The sequence below is a fragment of the Haliotis rubra genome, unplaced genomic scaffold (assembly GCF_003918875.1).
Source record: "Haliotis rubra isolate DU_JTF1 unplaced genomic scaffold, ASM391887v1 Scf394, whole genome shotgun sequence".
NCBI classification, from domain to species: domain Eukaryota; kingdom Metazoa; phylum Mollusca; class Gastropoda; order Lepetellida; family Haliotidae; genus Haliotis; species Haliotis rubra.
In genome coordinates this window covers 879,057-894,847 of record NW_025767073.1, presented here as the reverse complement: position 1 = coordinate 894,847, position 15,791 = coordinate 879,057, and the positions used below count along the sequence as shown (strand labels likewise).

At 41.4% G+C, this 15,791-nt stretch overlaps 1 protein-coding gene across 1 annotated transcript in view; it reads left to right on the top strand.

Moving 5' to 3' along the window:
• LOC124286864 (hemicentin-1-like) overlaps positions 1–15,791 on the top strand; it is a 134,825-nt gene that overhangs the window by 55,678 nt on the left and 63,356 nt on the right. Inside the window, 14 exon segments of the mRNA XM_046723308.1 lie at positions 463–768; positions 1,297–1,584; positions 2,733–3,014; positions 3,902–4,186; positions 4,947–5,228; positions 8,805–9,089; positions 10,036–10,314; positions 10,917–11,054; positions 11,057–11,091; positions 12,035–12,137; positions 12,528–12,812; positions 13,416–13,700; positions 14,142–14,426; positions 15,079–15,351. Of these exon segments, the coding sequence (XP_046579264.1) occupies positions 463–768; positions 1,297–1,584; positions 2,733–3,014; positions 3,902–4,186; positions 4,947–5,228; positions 8,805–9,089; positions 10,036–10,314; positions 10,917–11,054; positions 11,057–11,091; positions 12,035–12,137; positions 12,528–12,812; positions 13,416–13,700; positions 14,142–14,426; positions 15,079–15,351 (3,411 nt within the window).

Genomic DNA, 15,791 nt, shown 5'->3' with positions numbered 1-15,791 from the left:
ATGTAGAACACATTTCTGGTGTCCCCTGCTGTGATATTGCTGGAATATTGCTAAAAGCGGCTTAAAACCAAACTCACTGACTGACACTGTAGAACTTGAGATCGTTTGTCCTCTGACATTCTATATCGAGGTAGTGACATGGCCAAATCAAGTATACACTCATCATGGCAAAAACCCGGGTTCAATTCCCAACATGGTACAATGTGTAAAGACTGCCATGAAACCTCACTCACTCACTCACTCACTCAAAAAGGGTGGGGGGAGTAGCCTAGTGGTTAAGGCGTTCACTTGTCACACTGAAGACCAAGGTTCAATTCCCCACATGGGTACAATGTGTGAAGCCCATTTCTGGTGTCCCCATCATGATATTGCTGGAATATTGCTAAAAGCGGCATAAAACTAAACTCACTCACTCACTCTACGAGAGTATCCAGTATCCTGTATACTAGCCCCTACTTTCAGTTCCTCCCAAGCTGGAGACTGATGGATCATTCGGTAATGATGTTGACAAGCCAACTGTCATCGTGAACAACTCCATCACCATCCGATGTCCTGTTGCGGAGGACGTCGATCCTCCACCAATCATCACGTGGTACAGGAATGGGCAGCTCCTGCGGGATAATCCTGACGACCTTCGCATCGCCATCTCAGACTCGGGTCTCGAACTCATCATCGCCTATGCCCTGATCAGCGACACTGCTCGGTACAAGTGCACTGCTGTCAACCCTGCAGGCGAGACTGAGAAAAAGTTTGATTTGGACGTGTTAGGTGAGTGAGGGTTGACATGAGTGTAGTTACTGGTTGAAAATATTGAAAATTTTAATTCATGACCAGAAAGTGTCTCTAATCTTCTATAGAGGTCTGTAGAAAAAGTCTGCATGGAAACTTTGTGTGCATACTTGATGACATTTCCTTCCAAGGTAACATGAGTTTCTCAAACATTTGTAAATATGCAAAGAATAGAAGCTGCTTTGGAAATATGTAAGAATTTGCTTTACTACAGCCTCATTGAAAATGAAAAATATTTTAGCAACAAAGATGAAAAAATAATAAGGAATGCATGAGTTTTCTTTGTGGCAGACATCTTGAAAATTTCATTTCAGGCTCAATTGATTCACTTACATATAATTGTTGCATAAAATGTTCAGTTTGTTGTTTCTTGTAAATATACAGTTTGTCTTATATTTATCCTACAGTGACCTTTTTGATACATTATGGTATTTTTGTTAGTTTAAATGTTTGGAAAATTAGTTTCATGGCTCTGTTATTTTCTTTGATTTATTTTCTTCCTACTAGTCCCTCCAACTGTCGATGAAGGCTTATCTTCCCCCAACAATATGACAGTGGTGGTTGGTCAGCCCCTGTACATAAACTGTCCAATAGGAGGCATCCCACCACCGGTAGTCAAGTGGTTCAAGGATGGTCAGCCTCTTTCTCCTGAGCTTGACCCCAACATTAACGTCCTGGCAAGTGGGCGTCGTCTGGAAGTGACCAATGCCAAGCTCACAGATCGAGGGTTGTACATGTGTTTTGGGGAGAACGTGGCTGGAAAAGTGGAGCAGAGCTATGAAGTCTATGTACACGGTTTGTACCCATTGATTCAATATCACCCTAGTGTAGCAGGTATAGGCCTGTAGGGACTGATTTATTCAGGTATAGGCCCATAGGGACTGTTTTATTCAGTTATAGGCCCATAGGGACTGTTTTATTCAGGTATAGGCCCATAGGGACTGTTTTATTCAGGTATAGGCCCATAGGGACTGTTTTATTCAGTTATAGGCCCATAGGGACTGTTTTATTCAGTTATAGGCCCATAGGCCCATAGGGGGACTGTTATTTATTTTATTCCATATATAGGCCCATAGGGACTGTTTTATTCAATTATAGGCCCATAGGGACTGTTTTATTCAGTTATAGGCCCATAGGGACTGTTTTATTCAGTTATAGGCCTATAGGGACATGTTTCAGTTGTCGGCCAATAGGGACCATTTTATTCAGTTATGGGCCCATAGGGACTGTTTTATTCAGGTATCAGCTCAAAGGGACTATTTGATTTAGTTATACAAGATTTGGGAGCGAGTTGTTTCTTGACTGGTCCCTATCTCCAACATCAAATATTACTGAGACACAATAACAGCCGTATCAACCAGTACACAAGGTTGACATGCATACATACCCTCTTTACGCTAACATTTAAGTTAGTGAATAGTTAACATTATCTGGTGATTGTTATTTCTGATAAATTAATGCTTGATTACAATCGAAATATTATGAACCATATATGTAGTCTAATCAAAAGTTCATTTGCCCTGAAGCTGTATGTGCAATTATTGATACTTCAAACTAACTGGCAGTGGTGTCCCTTTCATGAGTTTGAACCCTGGAAGAAATGACAGATTCAATGTGTAACACACCTTGATTTTCTTCTGGAAGTATTTTGGAATTAGAAATATGGATTCTGTTAGTCCTGATGCAATGACTTCTGTTTGTGTATCTGATTGGTAATTCGGGGGCGGCAGGGTAGCCTAGTGGTTGAAGCGTCCGCTCGTCATGCTGAAGACATGGTTTTGAATCTCCACATGGGTTCAATGTTTGAAGCCCATTTCTGGTGTTCCCCGCCGTAGTATTGCTTGAATATTGCTAAAAGTGGCGTAAAACCACACTCACTCACTCACTCATTGATAATTTGCTAATACTAATGGACCAATAAGTACAGTGGTTAATGTGTTTAGTTCCGCCCGAGGTGGAGAAGCCAGGTGAGGTGGAGAGTACAGAGGTCATCAAGAACGGTACGCTGCGTCTACGCTGTCCTATCTCGGGCATCCCTCCACCCAAGATCACGTGGTTGAAAGATGAATTCAGCATCAAGTTCAACACCTCCAAGTACACACTACTCGAGGAGGGATGGGTCCTGGAAATCAAGTTTGCAGACATCACCGACCGAGGGAGACATTACTGCCTGGCCAAGAATATTGCCGGGGAAAATGAGAAAGCCTTTGATGTTGATGTTTTAGGTGAGTCTCACATTCTACAGTCATCATCTCGATAATACAGTGTCATTATATACTGGAAGTGTTTTGACTCGTCTGGAATCATCGAGGATGTCAGTGGTTTCAGACTGAATGAAGTTACAGTAACTTATAGTCTGTTCGGATATAGTCGCCTATCGCCTCTTGACAGTTAAGATGTTATTGTGTCTTGACATAATGATAGCTTATATAGACAACTTTAAATCATAATTCATGAAATTCAACATTCGCAATATTTGAACAATTATACTGCATCTTGCCAAATTAGACAACAATTGAACTTGTACTTTTTGAGAAAAATGACCAAACACCGTCACAAGAAGTTTTCTGCCAGACTATACAAGACTCTACAGGCACAGTTCACAATGTATACCTATATTACCGTCTATAAGACGACCCCATGGATAAGACAACCCCAAACTTGACCCTTAAAATCACTGTCAAAATGGTATGTTTCGTGCATAAGTCAATCCCCACGATGGGGTCCTAATCGTGGCAAACACAGACCACAGACAACTGGCAGTTACCAATAATTATAACTTTGGTCCACATTATTCATATTCATGTGTAATATTATGCCCAGATTTATCTAGGATTCCATACTGAGTGCTCTTTACAGGCAAACTGAGAAAATATTTGGATGTTTTGTTTCATGTTCTTATATTTGTAAATTCTGAATGATTAGTAATTTCTATTTGGAATTTGGATTTTTTTCATTCAAAGTTTGATGTATATTTTTTTTTATCAGTCATTATGGGAATGTTTAGATTTATGGTCATCTGCTTTTGACTTACGGCTGAATATAAAACCCTGATCGGGGTGAAAATATTCTCTGTGAGGTGTTGTGATGTGTTTCACTCCTGTTTCTCTAGTACCACCCCAGATCAACCGCACAAACACAGTGACCGACCCCCATGTCATCGCCAACAGCACTGCTGTCATTAGTTGCCCCATGACTGGTAACCCCCAGCCTGAGATTCTGTGGTATCGCAACAATGTGCTCCTTGATGCTCGCAGCAACCCACGGTACGAGATCCTGGCCAGTGGGAGACAACTCCGCATTTACCGCACACAGCTCAAGGACGCAGGGCAGTACACTTGTGCCTCTCGCAATAGAGCAGGAGAAGAAGATATCAACTTTGATCTGGATGTTTGGAGTGAGTATTGGTAAAGTTGTGTATTCATCTGATATGTCCTTGTGTCTGTTCACAGCACTTGATGGATAGATTTGGCAGGATAGATTTATCCCTGATGTCCCTGTGAGGATTTCAACATCCAGTGCTTCTTTCCCGCAGTCTCGAAATGATCCTCAGTACTGTTAATGTAAATTGACCGCCTCCATAGTGTAGTGATTAGAGCATCCACCTGGAGAACGGAAGGTCGTGGGTTTGATCCCCGGGCCACGTCATACCAAAAGACATTAAAATATAGTACTTGGCACGTGGCATTAATGAGTACAAGGACTGGTCGGTTCGTCAGTATAATGTGTCTGAGTGGGGTATTCATGCTTAACTGCGACATGGTATCTCAGTGAGCTAGCACTATAAAACCAGCTTTAGTCTGGGCTAGTACAAGCAGCCACACATACACACACACATGCACATCGTCATATGAGCAAAATATTCTTAAGTGTGACGTTAAACCCCATTTCACCTCACCTCACAGTGTGACATACTCAGTACTCTCAATGTAAATCCCAGGATAGGTCTCCTGTACCTTATATTTATCTCCCTGTGTGTCCCTTTGAGCTTAAACAGAAATAAAATGAGGGAAGCTTGAATGCTAAGAATCCTTCACAAGTCACTGTTTTCTCTGTGACCAGGCTGATTATGACGTCAAACACTGCTTTGGCTGATCCTAACTTAATAATTCAGTCTACCATAATATACCAATACAGATATCCAATCCTTTTTCCAGTTGCACCTACCATCAACACTCAAGGAAGCAACTTCGAACCCAAGGTCATCGTAAACAGCACCATTGACCTTGACTGCCCTGCAGAAGGCAACCCACCGCCAGCGATCCGCTGGTTCCGTGATGGCGCTCCCCTCAACACCAACGATCCAGACATTGTACTTCTAGAGCAAGACATGAGACTGCAAATCAGGAATGCAGCAGTGGAAGATTCTGCGCGATACACATGTCAAGTCAACAACCCAGCAGGGGAGGACGACATTTCCTACGACCTCAGTGTACATGGTAGGTATTGGTTCTTTTCTATTTGTATGGGCGATATATGGAACCTGTTTGGAAAAAAATAAATGTTGTAACTAGAAAATTCAAACAATGTGTTTCAATTTCTGCTGTAATTCTTTGTGCAGAATTGTATCCCTTTGGCATTCCACAACAACAGACCTAAGAGATATTTTCCTTTTTGCAGGATATCATTAATTACATTATCCTCCCAAGCTGGCTACCACAGGAGATATTGCTCAGTTAAGGCCAACAGACCTAAGAGATATTTATTTAAAGGGGGGTGTCATTAATTACATTATCCTCCCAAACTGACTACCACAGGAGATATTGCTCAGTTAAGGCCAACAGACCTAAAATATATTTATTTAAAGGGGGATGTCATTAATTACATTATCCTCCCAAACTGACTACCACAGGAGATATTGATTGGTTAAGGCCAACAGACCTAAAATATATTTATTTAAAGGGTGGTGTCATTAATTACATTATCCTCCCAAACTGACTACCACAGGAGATATTGATTGGTTAACCCTTTCAACACCGCAGGCCGCTTAAGCGGCCACAACGTTATGAGTCCCCAGACACCGGAGGCCGATTAAGCGGCCAGGCAGTAGTCACGTCAAAATGAGACATAATTTTAGGAACCTACCTGACTTATGATTCATATATTAAATCTATCACATTTCACAATGTCTGAAAACACTTATTAAATTTCAATTTATCATATATTATCAGCAGAATTAAAATTATAAACTATTTTTCGCAATGTTATTGAAAACAACGATTCTCGGACACATGCTTCGGCAGCGGGTCTACAATAACATTATGAAAGAGCAAAGTAACGATGTTTCGAGGAATTCATTAAATAAATTGAATAAACTAATGAATAAAATCAATAACAACATTCATAAAAGTTGTCAAACGTTATATATAAAATTACTATTTCCATCTTTTGTGCGATCATGTAATGTAAGTCAAGTCACTGACGAGTGACATCTCGCTCTCGCCAATCTTCACGCCGGACACGATGTTTAATCACGAAAAATATATACATGAAGCATTTTTGTCACAGGTCATAACCTAGCACGATACGTCCAATAAGTTCCATAATGTACCTACAGGTAGCGATTTCTTGCTTAATATGTTCAGAATAGCATTATTTTACCCAAAACTTTTGTCTAAATCTGAAGGTTTTCGCCATTTAGGACGGTATCCATTGCCGTAATATGATTGGTTGCCTTAGGTCACGTGTCTGATTTTGACCAATCACAACCCTTATAGCAGACTGTGGCGAAAAAGCGTCATTAGAAACCAATCTTTATCCAATAAAATCGCTTCTTACAACTGTGAAAATACTCTTGGCAAGGGTACAGTGATATTGTTGATGTTCAGAGCTTTTCGACGATGCCCGACATCAAACGATTAAGCCTGCATGTTATGCATACAAAGCTTCAAAACGGAGGTATTTTCCGTTGTTATGTCATGTTATCGAGCGGAAAGCCACAGATATCGGGAAATAGGCTGACCATACATATTATTTAAGAAATCTTTTATAATAATTTTCTGATGACGTAAAAATGAAAATATAAAAGAAAAAGGCACGGGCATGTTATCACATGTCACAAATGGAAAAAAATCGCCATAGTTTTTGCTTCTTTCGTGGTTTATCTGGACGTTATAAATGTAAGCTTGCATTTTCATTCAAACATACATTTATTTAAGTTGTAGTTGTATTATTTGAATAATATTATAAAAATAAACTTCATATTTATCAACAGTGGTATTAGATCTTTTAAATGGTGTATGGGATGTAGTAGCAATAACGTTTTACAAGCTTATAATTTCCTTCATAAACATAGGCTTCATCTATGACCTCAGGGTCTCTGGGAACTCGGTGTCACGGCAGTAAATGCCTCTGGTTGACTGGTGTTGAAAGAGTTAAGGCCAACAGACCTAAAAGATATTTATTTAAAGGGGTATGTCATTAATTACATTATCCTCCCAAACTGACTACCACCGGAGATATTGCTCAGTTAAGGCCAACAGACCTAAAAGATATTTATTTAAAGGGGGATGTCATTAATTACATTATCCTCCCAAACTGACTACCACAGGAGATATTGCTCAGTTAAGGCCAACAGACCTAAAAGATATTTATTCAAAGGGGGATGTCATTAATTACATTATCCTCCCAAACTGACTACCACAGGAGATATTGATTGGTTAAGTTTAAGCAATATAGCCTCTAGGGGTGTAACGATTCATGGATAGTATCGGTGTTTGCATCATCAGCTACGCGATAGGAGTGCATCGATGCAAAACACATTTAGGCAATATATCAGGATATTTATATCGCCAGGGTCCATGATACATCGATGTATCGGCACAAGAAACGATATATATCCTGATTTGAATTTGAATTTGAATTTTTTTTAATTCACAGGTTCCTTGCCAATACATGTACTTTCAGTATATCGTCTTGCCTCATTAAACTGGGATCGGTACCGATATATATCGTCTCGCCACATAGGCCACGATACACAGCTCTCATAGCCTCAGGCTACAATGAAATTGCATCACAATGCTTTTCAGACCATTGGTTACCATGATGTCGCTACAAGATAACACCACTCAGTATCAGTTTCTGAAACTGTAGGGGCAGTAGAACCAGGCTTGGTTCATTGTGTAAAGCCCATTTCTGAGGCACAAAACCATACTCACTCAAGCACACTGGTTAGCTGTCCTCTTTACACTCAAAATGATGTGTATTACTATTTACAAACTGAAAATAATCACTTTGGATAATAAACAGGGGTTTTGATATCAAATATATACTCATAGAAACAAATAAGGGAACACATGAAAGTACAAGTGTTCCTTTATTTATTTCCAGAATTTCACCCACAGTGCTATACATACCTAGTGAAGAAACCTGGAAAGAATAAAGGAACACTTGTACTTTCATGTGTTCCCTTATTCGTTTCCATGAGTCTATCAACCCTAGTCAATAAATGTTTCATGGCAAAGCTCTGTGGCTTGCAGTAAAGGTTCTGTTTTCTATATGTTGAAGGGACCCATATCAGTTTTATCATTCACACTCTTCCTCGACCCGTGAAGATCCGGGGTAGAATAGGTCTTCAGCAACCCATGCTTGCCACAAAAGGCGACTATGCTTGTCTTAAGAGCTGACTAACAGGATCGGGTGGTCAGGCTCGCTGACTTGGTTGACACATGTCATCAGTTTCCAATTGCGCAGATCGATGCTCATGCTGTTGATCACTGGATTGTCTGGTCCAGACTTGATTATTTACAGACCGCAGCTATATAGCTGGAATATTGCTGAGTGCGGCGTAAAACTAAACTCACTCACTCACACTCTTCCTCCCTCAAGTATGTTTCGGGGTGGTGGTGTATCCTAGTGGTTAAAACCTTTGCTCATAATGCAAAGACCTGGGTTCGATTTCCCACATGGGTACAATGTGTGAATCTCATTTCTGGTGTCCCCCCACTGTGATATTGCTGGAATTTTGCTAAAAGCAACGTAAAACTAAACTCACTCTCACTCAACGTTTATTTCAGTCCCTCCGGAGATCAGGACAGAGGGAGTCATCACTGACCCCAAGATCATTGAGAATGAGACCTTGACCCTTGACTGTCCTGCCGAGGGTGTGCCAGTGCCAGATATCATGTGGCTGCAGGAAGGACAGCCAATCGACTTTGAAGCCAACCCTCACATGATTCTACAGGATGGTGGTCGCCGCTTAATAATCCGAGGTGTCAATGTCCCAGATGCTGGCAACTATTTGTGTGTGGCCTCAAATGAAGCCGGGGAGGTAGAGCAGAGTTACGATCTGGAAGTTTGGGGTATGTACATCGAGTATTTGTTCCATGTGAATGGTGTAAATGCCTGAAACTGTTGAAGAGATTTCTCACTGGACATTTTCAGTGATTTTGTCCCAAGTTTTCTCCTTAAATATCAGATGACTACATTATGACTCTTGATCTGTATGGGGGCATTAGTTGTAGCCTTGTGATGACAGACATGGATTCGATTGTCAATTTGAGTACAATGTGTGAAGCCTATTTCTGGTGTCACCAACATGAGACAGCTGGACACTTGTTAACACCCAATTCATTGTGGTGTGGTAGCCTAGTGGTTAAAGCGTTGGCTCATCATGCCGAAGACCCGGGTTCGAGTCCCCACATTGGCAAAATGTGTGAAGCCCATTCCTGGCATTCCCCGCCATGATTTTGCTGGAATATTGCTAAAAGCAGCGTTCAACTAAACTCACTCACTCACTAACACCCAATTCGTTCACTTGATCTGTATGAACCACATCATTGGTGCAAGATTATTACAGTACTTTGTAGTTTCAACCCTCTCACGTAGAGATGCTTAAGTTAACCACCACCTACTGGTTCACCTTGCACCTTACCAGCTTTGTCTTTTCAGAAATGTGGGTTGAAATTGACAGTATTGTCATTGCACATTATTTAAGCTCAAGACATTCATTTTAGCTTGTATCAGAACATTAACTTTTCAATTAGCTGACATTGACAGTTCACAAAACATTCTCCAATGAGGGTTGGACAAAAGGGGTTCCCAATTCCCCCTTTTTTTAGCAGCTAAACCAGAGATCAAGATCTTACTGTATGTCACGTCCATATGGCTGCATGCAGCATTTAACAAGTATTATGTATCACTATGCTCAATTTTTATCATTGTTCTTGCCTCTGTCAATACTATCTAGCTGAAATTTTGATGCCCAAATAACAATTGCATGGACTGATTCATATACTGTCATTCCAGTTCCGCCCCACATTGATGACACAGCTCGTGAGACCAACCCCCGGGTTATAAAGGGCCTTGTAGCTACGATGACCTGCCCTGTGTCTGGTATTCCATTCCCGGACATCAAGTGGTTACGAAACAATCGTGAGATTGAATATGACTCTCGTGTGGAGGTACTTAATGGCGGCCTCCAACTGCGAGTGCAGAACTCGTCTGAGCTTGATACAGGAGTCTACAGCTGTATTGCTTCCAGTCCAGCAGGGGAGGACAGGGCCGACTTCGACCTCGTCGTGCTTGGTAAGGGAAACAATGCTGTTTCAGCCCAATTAATGGTGTAATTCTGAGATATTAAAGGCACTATATCACACAACACTTCTCTAAAAATAAATAATGCGTTTCTCTCAACACTATCAGCCCTCAGGGAAGCTACCACATAATTTATTTTAAAAAAATTACAATAATAAGTTAAAAAGTTTGAATTAATGCAACGTTGCATTGAATCGACTCTTGCGCCCTCTACCGGCTGAACATTATGTCAAGTAAACCCCACAGAGGTATGTTCCTTAGAGCACTCTTTACAAATCCCATGCACAACTTCTGATTGAAACACCCTGTGCATTATACTGTGCAACAGTTTTCAATGTATGGAGCAATTTGATAAATGACGCTGACCAATTATTTTCGATGATTGATCGGTAGGAGAGTTTAACCAATTCCCAACACTAGTAGGCGTAAGGTTGGGGAGGTGGTCATAGCTGAGTTAAATTAAGGCATTCTCCCGTCACGCTGAAGACTCATGTTTGATTCCCAACTCACTCTCTCACAATCTCATTTTACTAGATACTATGTTTAAATATTGAACACAAGGTATAACCTACTTATCTCTCACTAATTTTCAGTGAAGCCAGACATCGATGAGTCAAACGTGGTGTACAACCCAAAGGTGACAGAGGGGCGGCGAGTGCTGTTGGAGTGCCCCGTGTCTGGCATCCCCATCCCAGAGGTGGAGTGGCTCATCAATGGCAGCCCCTTGTCCCCTCGGATGAAGTCAGGATCCTCAACAACAACCGCCATGTAAGTAGTTTCTTGTTGTCTGAACAACATCCTCTACCATGTTACAAGACAGCCTCTGTGGTGTAGTGGTTAGAGCGTCCGCTAGAAGAGTGGAAGGTCACAGGTTCGATCCCCGGCTGTGTCAGACCTAAAGACGTTAAAATATGGTTCTTGTTGTTCCCTGCCTGGCGCTCGGCATTAATGGGTACAACAAGGACTGGTCAGCCCGGAGTCAGTATAATGTGTCTGAGTGGGGTATTCATGCTTCACTGCGGCATGGTATCTCAGTGGGCTAGCACTATAAAACCAGCTTAAGTCTGGGCAAGTACATGCAGCCACACATACACAAGCATGCACGTCGTCATATGAGCGAAATATTCTTAAGTGCGGTGTTAAACCCCATTTCACCTCACCTCCTATTGGCAGATGGTCAACAACAACCCCTTAGTAACTAGCTTGCTGTTGACTAAAGGTAAGGGAGAAGAGTTTTTACCCAGCAGTTTTTAATATTTATTTTAAGATGTATTAAGGGAGCATAAGCCTCCAATCAAAATTGTTTTATTGGGATTGGCATGGGTGAATCAGGAAGTGGGCGAAACCAAAAGATGTATTGGGTTAGGTTATACAACAAACAAAATACTACAAAGAATCTTATCTCTCTTGTATCTGAAAACTTGCACAAAGTTTTAGTTCAATAAAGTTTTGGTATGTTTGACCATTTGTTAGTTTAGGTAAGCATTCATTTTTCAAATGGGGTAGCCTTGAGGTTAAAGCGTCAGCTCATCACACTGAAGACCCCGGGTCAATTCCCCATATGGGTAGAATGTGTGAAGCCCAATTCTGCTGTTCCTTGCCAAGATATTACTGGAATATTGCCAAACATGGCGTAAAACCATACTCACTCACTCAAATGGTTAAGTATGGTCATTGTAGTACTGACTTCTCTCGCTTACCATGCTGGCAGCTGGAGATTGTGAGGGCTCTGGTGAAGGACACTGCCCAGTACACCTGTATCGCCACCAACGAAGCCGGACAGTTGGAGAGGACATTCAGCCTTGAAGTTCTTGGTATGTCCACTGAATATGTAATGCTTGTATGAGAAGTAATTCCCTTCACTCATCTCACATAGATAACAGTATGGTGACATTGTTATGTCATAGAAAGTGTTCTTTATTAAAAAAACTTACAATTTTGTCTGCATTTTAATTCATTGCAAGTCTGTATTTAGGTTATCCTAAGTTACAGGGGTAAAAATGTCAATAATCCTTAAAGAGTTGCAGCAGATTGCTGATCATTTGTTCATTTCCAGGTCTTTCCCAGTTTTGATCCTTAGACTGCCATACCTATGCTCCAAAATCATATGGTGGGTTTTCCTCAAAACTGGGATACATTGAGAACATGCATGACATTGATGAAATGTTGTTGAAAGAGGCATAAATCTAAACTTGTGATTTCAGTTCCACCGAGCATCGACCGCAGCCTGGTACTAGAGAACCCATCAGTGCACCAGAACAAGACCGTGACCTTGAACTGCCCTGTGGATGGTGTACCACCCCCTAGCATCCTGTGGTTGAAGGATCGTGTCCCGCTGTTAGACTTCCCATACCGTGACCTGCGAGTCCTGAATGGAGACACCACCTTGGAGGTTAGCAACGCGCAGCTGGACGATGCAGGGAACTATACCTGCCGTGCCCTCAACCAAGCCGGCACCGACGAGGTGGTCATCAAGCTGGATGTGTTTGGTTAGTGGATCAGTATGGATATATGTCGTATCTGTATAGCTGTACAGTATTTCAGACTAGTGATGTATATCTGAGTGCCACTATAGAGTATATATGATTGTTGCTATACCATATGTCAGAGTATTGCTGTAGAGTATATCAGATTATAGCATTACCTTGAGGAATAAGTACTCTCTTAGTAGATGTGTACCCATGAAGATCAGGGTTAGAATTGATGTTCGGTAACCCATGCTTGTCGTAAGAAGCAAACTGGGTTGACACGCAACTAACGGGATCGGGTGGTCAGGCTAGTCCAGACTTGATTATTTACAGATCGCCGCCATATAGCTGGAATATTGATGATTGCGGCGTAACACTGAACTCATTCACTCACTCACTTAGTACATGTGGGGATGGTGGGGTAACCTAGTGGTTCAGGCATTTGCTCGTCACGCCAAAGACCCAAGTTCAATTTCCCACATGGGTACAATATATGAAGCCCATTTCTGGTGTACCATGACGTGATATTGCTGGAATATTGCAAACATCAGCATAAAACTAAAACTCACTCACTCACATAGTACATGTAGAAGCCCCAAAGGATTGACAAACCTTGTGTTTCAGTCCCACCTGTGTTCAATGGTAACGAGAGCCCCGAGAAGCTGAATGTTGTGACAGAACAGCCAATCACATTGCCATGCAACATCAGCGGTACCCCCAAGCCTTCGATCCTTTGGCTGAAAGATGGTGAGATCATCGTGGCAGAGGAAAATCCTAACATTATCATAGAGAACGGAGGCAAGGCATTGAAGATCCTACAAGCGTCCACGATCGACACAGCCAGATACACCTGCCATGCTGAGAACCAAGCTGGCTTTATAGAGAAGCAGTATGACCTTGAAGTTTTGCGTATGTATTACTTATACCAGACTAATATTTGTGTGGGTTTTATGAATAAATCTCCTACAAAGCTTATGACTGTTCAAGTATTTTGGGTTTTGTTTAATCTAATTTTTTTTTATCTTTGTTGTACGTATTAGTACAAACTATTAATTTAGGAGTTTATTCATGGAATGTAAACAAACATCACAACTGACGGATATTTTCAAAATGACATGCTTATTGCCTTAAGGAAACAAAAATAAGTTCTGTATCTATATGCACACTGATAAGTAAATGCTGTAATACTATAGCCTTCAAAAACAAATTATATCACACAGCAAAAAAACAATACTTGAGAGATAGTTATTGCATTATGGCAGACTTTTTGAAAGTGTTGGCAAGGTCACTTACGAATGAGGTACGTCATAGCTATGCACATGGATCTTCACATGAATTGTACTCTTGCAGTTCCTCCAACAATCAACGGCTCTGAGGTGACTCAAAACGTTCCAGTCATTCTTGACCAATCAGTGACTCTGGAGTGTCCAGCAGATGGAATACCACCCCCAGAGATCAGGTGGTACAGGTCAGGGGAGATAATCCCTCAGTATGGCATCCCTAATATCCGTATCCTTGATAATGGCAAGAAACTGTACATTATCAGTGCCCAACTCCTGGACTTTGGCGCCTACAGTTGCCAGGCCATCAACACAGCTGGAGAAGCAAGCCTCCGGTTCGAAGTCTCTATTATGGGTAAGGAGAGAAAAATATTATCTATTGTTTTAAAAGTCAGACCAAAGAAATTGAAGCCAATAAAAGATTTTCTCAGAAAATCTGTTAAATCCCACATTGGGAATCGAAATCACAATGGAACAATGGATCTGAAATAATAGTTGCAAGATAATGTCCCAGCCTGAAGTTATGATGAATCCATTCCATTTCTGGCCCAAGAAAACGTTGCCATATTTATTGTAATTTGGCAACAAGATAAAATAAGGCAAACAGCAAATCAATGATTATTGCCATTAATGTGTCACTAAATCTCTCAATTCCCATCTGTACAATGGAGATCAGGGTTAAAATTGATTTTCAGCAACCCATTCTTGTTATAAGAGGTGACCAAGGACATGTCATTGTATCCAAGTTTGGTAGACCAATGCTGATGATGCTGATCACTGGATTGTCTGGTCTAGAGTCAATTATTTACTGACATCCGTCATACAGCTGGAATATTGCTGAGTGGCATTAAACAACGGTCAGACAGAGACATCATGTGTAAACTCTGCAGATCAAGTCTCATGATGTCAATCACAGGATTGTCTGGTCTAGACTTGATTATGAGTACACCATCATCATATAGCTGGAATATTGTTGAGTGCAGCAAACATAATACCTTACTGTTCAGTTCCCCCGGAAATCGGAAACGGCGCCACCCAGATCGCAGCCGAGGTCAACACACCGACAGTCCTTCAGTGTGAGACGAGTGGTCAGCCCCAGCCGAACATCACCTGGACCAAGGATGGCTCCAGCTTCCCCTCCACCGGCCTCCGGCACCGCATGTTAAGGTCAGGGTCACTGGAGTTCTCACGGATCATGATAGAGGATGCTGGGACTTATGAGTGCACTGCATCCAACAGTGCAGGCAGCGCCACCCGCACCATTAGCGTTGATGTTCAAGGTAAGAGAACAGTCACAAATAAGTCTTCAAGTGTAGCATTACTGTATATACCCTGGACTTGCTCTCTACCCCAGCTTCATTGAGCAATTTCTCTTACCCATTCTGTCTGGTCTGTAATTTCACACCTTCGTTGACAGGGTTGTATAATTTGACTTAAATTATTGCGACTATATTTATTATTCAAATCCTCGTCATGATATGGCTGCAGTATTGCCGATGTGACGGTAAATTTTAACTCACTCACTGTAATTTCACACACATTCTCTCTCATTCTTGGGTTGGTGGGGTAGTCTAGTGGTTAAAGCATAGTCTCACCACGCCAAAGACCCTGGTTTGATTCCCAATATCACTACAATATGTGAAACCCATTTTAGTGTCCCCCGCAATTATATTGCAGCGTAATACTAAAGTCACTCACTTTCTCATTCTTAATTGCAATT